This window comes from Lycorma delicatula, chromosome 1 (assembly GCF_047948215.1).
Source record: "Lycorma delicatula isolate Av1 chromosome 1, ASM4794821v1, whole genome shotgun sequence".
NCBI classification, from domain to species: Eukaryota; Metazoa; Arthropoda; class Insecta; order Hemiptera; family Fulgoridae; genus Lycorma; species Lycorma delicatula.
In genome coordinates, this window is record NC_134455.1 from 200,840,257 (window position 1) to 200,852,996 (window position 12,740).

Below are 12,740 nucleotides of genomic sequence, written 5' to 3' on the forward strand. Positions count from 1 at the left end.
TTACTTGAGGATGTTTGTTTTTTAAGGTGACCTGAAGAGCAAATTGAACAGAGCAAAAAATCATATCGGTAATTCAATTGGAAACCATCAGGACAATCAACTGGATACTGAATATATTAGAAACAGGCTGGATGAGGATAACATCAGGTAAAACTTTACAATATGTTACACAATGCAGTGCAGAAGTACTACTCAATAATATTTTTTTGTGAAAAAAATTTTACTTATTTTAGATTTATTTTGTGAATGATTAACAATTTGCTTACCATTCAAATGGCTGTAAATGTGTGATGAACAAATTGATAAAAAAAAAATAAGTAAATAAAATAATATTTAATTTCAACATTTATTTATTATCTGCTTATTTGAAAATTACTACTGCTTAAAAAAACTTTTGTACTAAAATTAATAATGTTATTTTTCCACTTCTTCCCAGTTTTCATACTTTATATCAGCAAAACCCCCACACTTAGTCAAAGTGCCAAACTGATATGCTTATACAAAAAAAAATCCTCTCCAATCAAAATTCATTAAACTTTTACTGAAAACAGAAGATGACATGATAATAATAATAATTTTTTTTTGTGCGGAGGGAGATGGAAATGCATTTACGCACGGAGTGTCGGGCTCCCGTTGATGGTATTATCCAATCACTATCAGCAGACTACCAACTAAAACCACCCCCCTTCTACCAGGACTCGATCCGGAACCGTTTAACACATTACTTCCGGTCAAGTCCTTCTATACTATCCTGATTAGGTGCTACCTAATTTTTAGGACTATCCAGGTCAACCTTTTTGGCCCTGAGAATGTTGCCGACGAATCGGGCTACACTTTCCAGCTGCTCAGGTCACGGAGCATCATCGCAACCACGTTGTGAGGATTCAGTGCTCCGATATCCGTCTCTAGTCTCCGTCGATCTGCCGCCCACCGAGCATATTTGAAAAAGGTGTGCTCAGCGTCGTCCCGTACACCGGGGCAATACAGGCAGACGGGGGACGGCGCTTTCCCTATGACATGGAGGTAAGCGCGGAAGACCCGTGACCCGTTAAAAATTGGGTCATGTAGTACTCCACCACCATGCCGTCACTCCGTCCACGGTCTGACCAGAGGGATAAGCCTTGTTGCAGTCCATCGTCCTCTGGTCTCGTGGTCCCAGGTTTCTTGCCATGCGAGGAACGTGCGAGTGCGTTCCTCGTTGGCAATTGTCAACCGGTCTTCCCCGCCTCCTCTAGATCACCTGGCGCTCCCTTGCTAAAGTAGCAATGGGTATGAACGCCGGCGACCACAAGTACTGCAGGCTCGGAGACCGTCCGATACGCGGAAGCGACTCGCAAGGCTGCAGTGGGTTGCACCTGCGTGAGCTGCTTCCGGTTTCTTGCAACTCTTAATGCCTGGGCTCATACTTCCGACCCATATAACAGGATGGAATGCACCGTGGGCATCAGCAATCGGCGTCTGCTGGTCTTCGGTCCGCCCCGACATTCGCCATAAGCCGGCTGACAGCAGTTACGGCTCTCGCAGCTTTGTCGGCAGCTCTACGAAGCTGCTCAGCAAAGCTGAGTTTCCGGTCAATCATCATACCGAGGTACTTTGCGGCCGGCTTGGTCTCGACAACCTCTACCCCGACCCGCAGGGAGAGAAGGGTGTCGATACGCTTCTTCGTGAGAACTACGATCTCTGTTTTGCTGAGGGCTAGAGACAATCCATGATCGTCCAGCCAGGAACCGACTCTGTCCATGGCTCGACTGAGCCTCAGTTGGGCGCGCTCTGCGCGCCCAACTGAGCGCGGTCGCGAGACTAAAGACGCCCAAGTTGGAGACGCCCAAGTTGGGCGCGGTCTGCGACAACTAGCACAACGTCGTCAGCGTACCCAACTAAGGCAGATTCTTCAGGCATCTCCAGCTTCAGCAAGCCATCATAGACGGCGTTCCAAAGATCGGGGCCGAGAATCGACCCCTGCGCCGCCCCTGACGTGATCGTAATCATACGCCAGCCTGCTGCGGTATCGTAAATGAGACCACGGTTCCTCAGGTATGCGTCTACCATTCTGAGAAGGTATTGAGGCACATGGAACGAATGCTCCAGGGCCCGGATCATATTATTCCACCATGCGGAGTTGAAAGCGTTTTTTACGTCCAACGTAACGAGAAGGACCACACGTCGCGAAAAATGATTGTGGTCCTCTGCTCGCCGTACTGCCTCAACAACCTCCTGAATTGCGTCTAGGGTCGACCGACCCTGCCGGAAACCGTACTGGTTAGGTGACAGGCCATCTGCCTGATTCATATCGCTGCAACCAGTCTTTTCTTTAACAGCTTCTCCAATACCTTCCCAGCTGTGTCAAGCATACACATTAGGCGGTAGGAGGACGGCGATTCTGGGTTTTCTTTTCCCTTGGGAATTAGCACAAGACGCGCGGTCTTCCACCTGGCGCTAAAATACCCAGCCTTCAGACATGCATTATACATGTCTAGTAGAAGACAGGACCTGCAGCGCCCCACTAGTTTGAGTACCTCGGCCGGTATACCATCGGGACCAGGGGCTTTTTTGCCTTTCAGTGACCGTAGGACTCCCTCCAGTTCCTTCATCGAGAAGGGCGGGAAGTCACCCACGTCCCCGAAGTCCCGCTCGGCACGGACCGAGTGGGCCGGGAACAACATCTTAACGACGTGTTCTGCTTTAGCCTCGTCTAGTGGAGCTGGTGACCGCGAGATCCTCAATCGCCGAGTTACTATCCTGTAACCTAGCCCCCAAGGGTCTGCATCCACGATCTCCGTCAGCTCTCTCCAGCAGCCTGCCTTGCTCACGTTGATGGCTCGTTGGAGCCGCTTCTTTGCCGTCTTATACTCGGCTGACCTAGCGTTCGCGTCTATGCGATTCCTCGCACGTTGCGCCACCCGTCTTAGTCGAAGACACTTTCGGCGCAACCCCGCAATCTCCGGTGTCCACCAGTACACGGGTCACTTCTGGCGCCTCGGCCCCCCATGGCGCATGGAAGCGTCACATGCAGAAGCGATTAGCCGCATGGTCGTAGCAACTACGGCTTCAGCGCCAGCGTCCCCCCCGTTGGTGAAGTTTTCAGGGGCTACCACCTCTGAGAAGATCTTTCTGTTGAATTTAATCTCGATTTTGTTGACGTTATATCTTTTCACCAGCCGTGGGGGCCCCGGGCGCTCTCGTGTACCATCTAGGACTCTAAATGAGATATATTGGTGTCGCTACCAGTATAATCCTCGAGAGAACTCTCCAATCCTGAACGAGCGTGACCAGCTCTTCGGAGGCAAGGGAAATATCAGGAATGGTTTCCAAATATCCTGGGCGGCGGAACGTCGTCGTGTTCCTAGTATTGAGAATTACGAGTTCAGTACGTGCCGCCATGTCCAGAATGTATTTTTCTCTGGAGTTGGTATGCGCCATACCCCAGTCTACCGCCCTGGAGTTGAAGTCCCCAGCTACCACCAACTCACCAGCGGCAGCGAGGATAACATCCTCCAGGGCGTCAACTTTCCGGCGAAAGTCCGCTATCCAATCATTTAGGGTGAAGTAACAGCTAAAAATCGTCACTTCACCGCAGCAGATCCAAACGAAACCCTCGCCTGCGCCGTGCCTCCGAACTTGGGCTCTGCTGCGATACGGAATCCATATCACGGCAGTCCCGAGCGAGTCTCGCAACCATTTGGAGTCGTCACGGTCTTGGTACTGCTCGCTGATCAGCACCAAATCGGCCTCCCTGTCTCTGGCTAGCTGCAGCAGCAAGACATCAGCTAGCCGGCTCTTGTTAAGGTTGGCCTGTATTATGTTCAACATTTTAACGGAGCCTTCTCTTCGCTTGCTCCGGACTGCCCGGAAGACCTGACACTCCCTTGTTCCAGGTGTGTGAGCCAGCTGCGAAGCGTTCACCCCTTTTTCTTGGCAGAGCGTGCACCGAGGGGGGCGGAACACTCCTTAGCCTTGTGCTCCCCTATCCCGCACTTATGGCAGAACCGGCTTCTGTCAGGCCCCTTACATCCACGAGCCAGATGCCCATATCCATGGCACCTGAAACACCGTGGGACCTCTGCCCTGGGTCTGATTTGACAGTACAATCAGCCAATCCTTATTTTGGATTGGCTGAGTTTCTGGAAGCAGCCTTCTCCCCAATCTCTATTAATGCTGCTTTCTGTCACCTGGCATTAGCACTGGTAACACTAACTCGGCAGTATTCTATATCTCCGAGATCTATTCTCAATGCTGCTTCCACATCCTCCTTCTCTGTGACGCGGTCTAGATCTCGGATCTCCAGTGTCTCCCGCGGTTCCAGACTGTGGATTACGGCTCCTTCTCCGAGGACAGACTTCAGGACAGCGCTAAAGGTCTTTTTGTCTTTGGTAGCGCTGTCGAGTTCAATCAGAACATCTCCCGCCCTAGTTTTCCTTATTGCCGCTACCTCTGCCTCAGTCTCCTTCAGTTTCACCCCCTTCCGAATTTGACTGAGCGTTTTGACATAGGAATAATAATAATAATCATCATAATAATAATAATTTGCCCTGAGGTAGATAATTCCCACGTCCGGAACACAACAGCTATGTTCCACGTCCAGGGCGGCAACAGCTGTACTTACGTACATTACATATAGCTGGCTAACGGGGTTCCGAGTAAAATCCTCGGTTATGCTTTTTTACGTTTGACCTGTTTCCAACTTCAGGTCACTAAACGGACTGGATTTTTCGGCTACCTGCAGGAAATGGAATAATAAACGATTTTGGAAATGGACTCATACTACTTTTAGAGCTGGCGATGTGGCGACCAGGGTCAATGTTATTGCAGGTGTAACGGAGACCCTTCCGTTGTCCGCATGCCCCCTGCGATGGCAAGCATGTAGCAATGGTGCCCATGTATGTCGGTGCATGGGAGCTCTGAAAGCTTCGGTGAGTAGGAGCCTGGAACCAGTGCAGAGATTGCGCATCCGCTCTTTGCCAGGCCATATGCCGGTTCCACCGGAGTACCGGATCGGACCTCCAAGGTTAGTAGCCCTGGAGTGGGGGTGTACCCCGGCGGCTAGCCTTGCTAGCCGCCGGCTAGCAAGCACAGCAGCTAGAGGGATAAATTTTCATGAATATTGAACAAACTAACGTGGCAGAGGGTGCACGTAAACACCCTCGTTTAGAAACCTCCGATTAGCCACAAGGGAAGAGGAAAAAGAGCATGGATTCAGATAAAATCAAGAGAGATGCTGACAAAATCAGTAGGGAACTGAGAAAGTCGTTGTTTGGAAACATTGCTCCCAAACTAAGATTTTTAATTATTACAAAGGTGAATGGAAACTTTCAAAAAGTTAGCCCATTTTTAATCGCAAGAGAAATAACAAATTGTGCTGGTGGTCCTTTTAAGGAAATTCTTAAAACTTTTAATGGATTACATGTCGAAACCATCAACGACATGCAAAGCCAGAAAGTTCAGGCGTTGAAGAAGATCGGTGAATTTGCGGTTTCTGTCCAACCGCATAGCAAACTTAACTCATCCAGAGCAGTTGTTGTTTGTCGCGATCTTCTTAATTGTACAGAAGAAGAAATTGTACAAGAAATGTCGAGTCAGGGAGTGACTCAGTGTCGCAGACTAACCATGCGAAGAAATGGTGAAGTTGTTCCTTCGGCCTCGCATGTTTTAACATTTAATAGGCCGAACCTTCCTGAAAAGGTACGAGCTGGCATCCATCGGCTTGATGTACGGGCATTCATTCCACAGTCGATGAGATGTTTTAAGTGTCAACTATTCGGACACACAGCAGCTAGATGTGAAGTGCAGGAAATATGTATATGTGGAGAGAAAACACACGAGGGTGACCCATATAAAGACCCTCCAATCTGCGTTAACTGTAAAGGGCATCACAACTGTCGTTCAAGAAACTGCCCTACTTATAAATTAGAAACAGCTATTCAGGAAGTTAAAACGCTTCAGAAGATCAGTTATCCTGAAGCGAAGAAAATTGTTAATCAGCGTACACCACGACCATCGACTTCTTATGCAGAAGCAGCGGCTGCCCCTTCCACATCTAAAATTAATGTGGAGCAGTTGCTTAACACGATGGCACCAAGCCTTGCGACAATGATTGAAAGAATCATTGATTCAAAGATTGAGTCGACTCATCAGAGAAAACAAAGTAAAGATGAGACGGCTCATCCCTGGACTGACGCCGTTGACATGAGAGACGCACCAGCGCCGTTTAAAAATCAGCCAAATCTGCGATCGTAAAGCCACCAACTAGAGTAAAAATTAAAAATCTTGACTTATCTGACAAAGAGAAACAGATCACCCCGTCGACTAGTCACAAGCCTAAAGAAATTGCGACAAGAAAATCCGAGTATACCGAAATGGAGGTGCAAGTTACTATCGAGAAAGCACTACATATAAAAACTGCAACAATGGAGCCTCCAAAAGCTCAAAGAACAGCTTCAGTGAGAGCATCTATTTCAGCTGGACCCAGCACTCCAGTAGAGATAGAATCCAGCTCATCAGCCGCGGAAAGTGCATCGCTTGCTAGTTTAGATTCAATAGCAACGATGCTAACTGCACCAACGAAGTTTTTGTCTCCTGACGTCAGCCGCAGAACGTCACTGACATCGGAAAGAAAGGAAGACCATGTCTGAGGCCTCAGATACGCTGTCATCAGAGGTTGAGGCCGTTAGAAGAATGGAGAAACGGTGCAAGAAAGGATGGCCGAAAGGAAAGCCTAGGAAGTAATTTTTTGGATTCGAAGTTATAGAAAAATGTAATTTTTGATTTTTTTTTTTATTCATGAGAATGTGAATCACTGAACCTTTTTTTTATTTTTTTTTTAAGTGGGATGGTGTTAATGACCAAAGTAGTCGATACCCTTAAAAACCTCAAAAAAAAAAAAACAAAAAAAAATTATCATAATCATAAATAATAATGCCCTGAGGTAGATAATCCCCACGTCCGGAAAACAATACCTACGTTCGACGTCCAGGGGTGCAACAGTTGTGCTCACGTACAATACATGCAGCTGACTAACGGGGTTCCGAGTGTTCTCGGAGATTCTATTTTTTGTTTACAGGAAAACATGATTTTTTCACCTTTTTTCTGATCTCTACATGCTGACAAAATAATTGTCAAACTTGCACATAATTATCTTTGAAATATGCAATTAATAATGAACTTCTATATTTACACTTACACAATTTCAAGTTTTTCCAGTAATTACTTTGATGACAGTGGACATTTAAGAAAATATATTGTCACCTACATATGGAAATAAATTTGAGACTGTAGTAAACAGTTTTAGAATAGAAATTCAAACATATCACCTTTTGTTAACTTTTATAGTTGTTAAAAAGCAAGAGAGAAATTATTAAAATCAGATATCCATTTAAAAAATTTCAGTTTTGGTCTGGCATAAATAAGGCTCTTATTTTAAGAAATTGATTCACTTCCAAATGTCAAAAGTAAATAACTGCTTTTATCTGATCAGTATCCATTTTCTATTTTTTTTTTTTTACGTAGAATAATTTTACTCCCATAGCATTAATTTCTTTTGTTTAAAATATTTTTTGTATGGAGAGTGAAAATAAAGAGAAAACTTTATATCAATAAATGTCCAGAAATAAGTAGTTTGCCAGCTTCTCACCATTTTGTATTCTTAACATAAAAATTTATTTCTAAGGAATGATTAACTGTATCGATCTGAAATTTTATACACTGCTAGGGTACCTAGAGGCTTACTTATATAAAAATAATGAACCTGATCTCTCAATTCATTTCAAAATTGCAGCCATATAAACATTTAATTGTTAATATCTTTACAACTGCTGCTTTGTTTAAATGTTATGTTACAAAAAGTTTTAAATGTTTTATGACAAAGAAAATGACACCTTATTTATTTAAATCCGTTCATAAATAACAAAGTTATGGCAAAAATTCTTGATGTGAGTTGGTCTAGATAAAAAGTCAGTCTTCATTTCCTCCCGAATAAAATCAAATAACACAATCTCAACTGGAATAATTTTATTAATGTTATATAATAAACTATAACAATTTAATAATATTAAAAATATTACAGTAAAATAAAAATTATTGAAATCATGAAAACAATAACAAATAATATTATTTAGCAGTGGATATCGGTATTCTTTGGTGGTTGGGTTTCAATTAACCAAACGTCTCAGGAATGGTCAGCCTGAGTCTGTTCAAGACTATACGTTTACCAGTACATTCACACAGATAAGTTGCTAATGACTTTAATTGCTGATGTGATTATAAATAAAAATATTATTAAATATTAATATTAAAAAATAAGTTGCATCACATGTTTTTCATATAATTAACATACACTGGTTATTAAACAAACTGTGCTTTTGTTTTAAATTAAGATTTATTTAATAACAATAGATTATTGTATTGGTTAATAAAACAATAAAAGAAACTACAGCTGTAGTTTGTTCAAAATGGCAATTCTAATACAAAATAGATGCATCCAGACTTTATTCACATTTTTAACTGCTGGACTCTTTCAAAGAGGCTAGGAGTCTGATGAATCCAATAGTGGTGTTCTTTGATGGTTGGGTTTCAATTAACCACACATCTCAGGAATTGTTGACCTGAGATTGTAAAGACTACACTTCATTCCACATTCTTGAGACATGCATACATATGCAGTCTTACATCATAAATTTAAATTGCCTAAGAATTTTTGTCAAATCCTGGGCAATAATAAAGAAGTTTTGGACCAGGTATTGTTTCTCCAGAGTGCTAATATTTTACATACCTTTTAATTGTGTTTTTAGATTTTTTTACAGTAGTTGTCTGTTTCTATGTCTAACATTGTAGTTAAGTTTTTTATTTTGTGTGTTTTTATAGTTTATTAGGTAGATTTCATAAGAAAGCTGCCTATTGTAATGGGTACCATGGTTTGATTTCCAGAAATTTTCAACATATCTTCACATTTCACATCCCCCAAACCCCAAAACCACCATCAGTTCAAAAGTTTACATATATATATATATATATATATATATTTCATTTTCTTGCAGATACTGCTGTAATTTTGCGGCTATCACTTTCAAATTGATACATAAAATGTATCAATTTTTTGTTTTTTGATAAAAAGCAAAATGTCGCTATAACTTTCTTATTAAGTAAAATATTGAATTCATTTAAAGTTCCTGCTATTCTTTGGGTAAGGGCCTAAAAATTATCTAAGTAAAGTTTTTTGATATCACCAATCATTGGCCCAGGGGATGGAAAAAATGGGGTTTCAAAAACAAAAAAAAATCCTTAATAGGCAAAGTATTGAATCGGTTTAAAGTGGTTGTTAGTCCTCTAAGTAAGTGGTTGTTAGTCTAACATTACCTAAAACTTTTGTCTGAAACAAGTTTTGATATGACAATCCTTATGGCAAGGGATGACCAAAATGTTGCTGGAATTGTAAGAAGATGGGGCTTGTCATATGCTAAACATGTGAAACTTTTTTCACATGCAACATTGTCATATTGAGTAGATTCAAAGTTTTTCTTAACTTTAAGGTGGAAATCTTTTTTAACTCCTTCTTAGCACCAATGAAATCTACCTCTGCCTTCCAGTGTGCTGAAAGGGATTTTTTTGATTTTATTTTTAAATCTCAACTTAAAGTTTTTACTTTGTTTTAATTTTTGTTAATCTATTAGATTTTATATTTGCATTTCGTATTTTGTTTTCCGGGTGATAACATGAAAATGTTTTTCGCACAAAAAAAATACCTCGTTTACATTCATATATATTATCCTCACTGATCCTCTGAAATAAAGCTTAAGGTGGTTCTGGAGGCTAAACAGAAAAAGAGAGGTATCTGATGAATCCTCTCAATCCCATTTAGAATTCCTGTTCTCTACGGTATCCAAGGGGGTGTTGTATACAATGTCTTTAAATGGCCACATAAGTAAAAGTCAAGAGTGCTGAGATTGGGAGACCTTGCAGTTCTTGCTACTGTGTCTTCTTGACCAACCCATCTGTTTGCATAAGCTTAATTTATTTAGATGAACTTGAACTTGTAATCTGTAATGAGATGAAGCCATATTCAGCATGAAATACCTTTGGTTGCATGTGTTCAGGGGCAAACCCTCAAGTAAGAGTGGAAGATCACATCAAGAAATGTAAATATCTTTCACCATTGAACCTTTCAGATAAAAAAACAGACAAATTACTGGTCACCCAGAATACCAGCACATACGTTTACAACGTTGGGTAAATGTAAACATACATTTACAGAAAACTGATATTGGTGACAGTTCTCGGAAATAATGCATGTTGTGGATGTTAAGAATGGCCGAACTTGTAAATTTGGCTTCATCAGTAAACAAAATATCATTTAAATTAAGATTAGTACACTTTCAGATAAGTCTTTGGCATAATTGAACAAGGTGAGTTGAAACTTGAGATAAAATAGCTTGTCTTGCTGATACTGATAGGCATGGAGTTGCTGCTCATGCAAAACCTTCCAAACTGTTACATAACTAACATTGAACTCCAAGGTCAACTTTCTAGTACTTTTTTCAGGATGGTTAGACATTTCATCTAACACACCTTCCTAGAATTTGGGTATACGTATTGACGTGGTCGTCCTGATTTACCACATTTTTCAGGATTTAAGGTTCCTGTGCCATCTATGAATGGATGAAAACATTTGTGAGAAGGTAACACTCGATTTGGAAAGTGTTCCTGATACAGCTGACTAGCTTCAAGTATATTGTAATGTACGAGACTGTACATTAAATGCATATCAGCCATTTCTAAGTTAGTATAAAAAAAATTCACATTACCTGCTATAGTGAATAAGATAATGGTAAAAAAAGTTAATTAATTCATATACCACAGATCAATGTATTCAATTTATATTATCAATGAATATTAGTTTTTATTTATATTTACAACAATGACTTGTTTTGACTTACAACAATGACTTGTTAATTACAACATCTGTTTTAATGCAGATTATTATTAATATTAATATTATCTATCTATTATAATATTTTCACAATTTCAATAATATTTTATTTTACTGTAATATTTTCAATATTATTAAATTATTACAATTAATTACATTAACATTAATAAAATTATTCCAGTTGAGATTGTGTTGAGTTATTTGATTTTATTCGGGAAGAAATGAAGACTGGCTTTTTTATCTAAAGTGACTCAATTCAAGAATTTTTTCCATAACTTTGTTATTTATGAACAGATTTGAATAAAAATTAAGTGTCTTTTCTTTGTCATAAAACGTTAAATTTTTTTTTTGTAATAACATAACATTTAAATAAACCAGCAGTTACAAAGATATTAACAATTAAAAGTTATATGGCTATAATTTTGAAATGAATTGAGAAACCAGCTTCATTATTTTTATACAAGTAAACCTCTAGATATCCTAGCAGTGTAGAAAATTTCAGCTTAATACATTAACCATTCCTGAGAAATAAAGTTTTATGTTAAAAATGCAAAATGGCAAGTAGCCAGTAAACTATGCGTTTCTGGACATATGTTAATATAAGGTTATCTCTATATCGATGTGGGGGACCATCTCCTGATTTTTTCAAATGGTTTCTATAAATACTGTATATATATATAAATATATATATATATATATACCTATCTGTATCCATACTATTATATAAAGAGGAAGAGGGGTTTTGTTTGTTCAGGATAAACAAAATTTACTCAATCAATTGCAACCAAATATTTACCCATGTTTTTTGGCGTAACTGAGAAGGTTTTTAGATATATTTAATCTCTAAAAAAGCCGGTTGAAGGACAAACTTTAATGAATTGAATTAATGAACTGTGAAGAACTGTGTTTCTCTGTCACTGAGCTGGGTTTGAACTGAATGACTTGAATCAATCGAATGAATAATATTACAAAAATAATAGAATTTACTACTTATAAATTTAAAAAAATTTTCTCTAACAATAATGGGCTTCCCGTGGGGACTGCATATGAGGCTAGAGTCGTGAGGTATGCGAGCACCTCGTTTGAGGCTAGACCAATCCTCACCATCAACTGGTAACAAATAGGATGCTCCTGGGGCGTTGTTTTGGAGGTGCAATTGGGTTGCTCTTATAATATCTCTGCAAACAGTCATCCAATTATCAAACTTCATATGGGGTATGTGTTAGTATGTTGAAGGCTAATTTTTGCATGCCTCAGGTACACTCTTGATTTAACAGATCATGGTTATTCAGAAATGTATGCATATTATGTATAAAGTTTGTCTGTTTTTAATCGTATCACACAAAAACCAACCAACTGATTACTTTCAAATTTTCAGGTTACATTCATGTTATCCCAGGGAAGGTTTTAAGTCATTGACCGAGGCCCTAGCTCCCTTGCAGGTTTAAGATATTCATTATTTTTTCACCCCCAAGGAGGGTGAATTTGTGAGTTAAAGATATTCATTAAGAAAAAAATAATACTACTATTATTCTATCCGTAGTTACTATTATTCTATCTTTTGTAATTTAGTTTCTTTTTCAGGTTTCTATAAACCCTAAATACTATAATTATTATAATTTTATCAAGCATGGCTCATGACCCGTTGGTATGATTAAATAATTAATAATTAAAAACCCACTTTCCAACAATTCTTTTATATATATGTTCAAGCGCTTTCAGAATAAAATTCCATCATCATGAACTAAATTTTTTTTTTATTTTTATGTTATAATCTTATAAAACTAAAACTTATTTATTGTGTGAATTTGTTTATGTAAAG

General features: G+C 39.7%; 1 protein-coding gene across 1 annotated transcript in view; it reads left to right on the forward strand.

Annotated features, from left to right (window-relative positions):
* The window catches only part of para (sodium voltage-gated channel paralytic), a 544,951-nt gene that overhangs the window by 408,692 nt on the left and 123,519 nt on the right, over positions 1–12,740 (forward strand). The window contains exon 24 of the mRNA XM_075370553.1: positions 27–147. Coding sequence (XP_075226668.1) covers positions 27–147 — 121 coding nt within the window. The remainder of the gene's footprint in view (positions 1–26; positions 148–12,740) is intronic.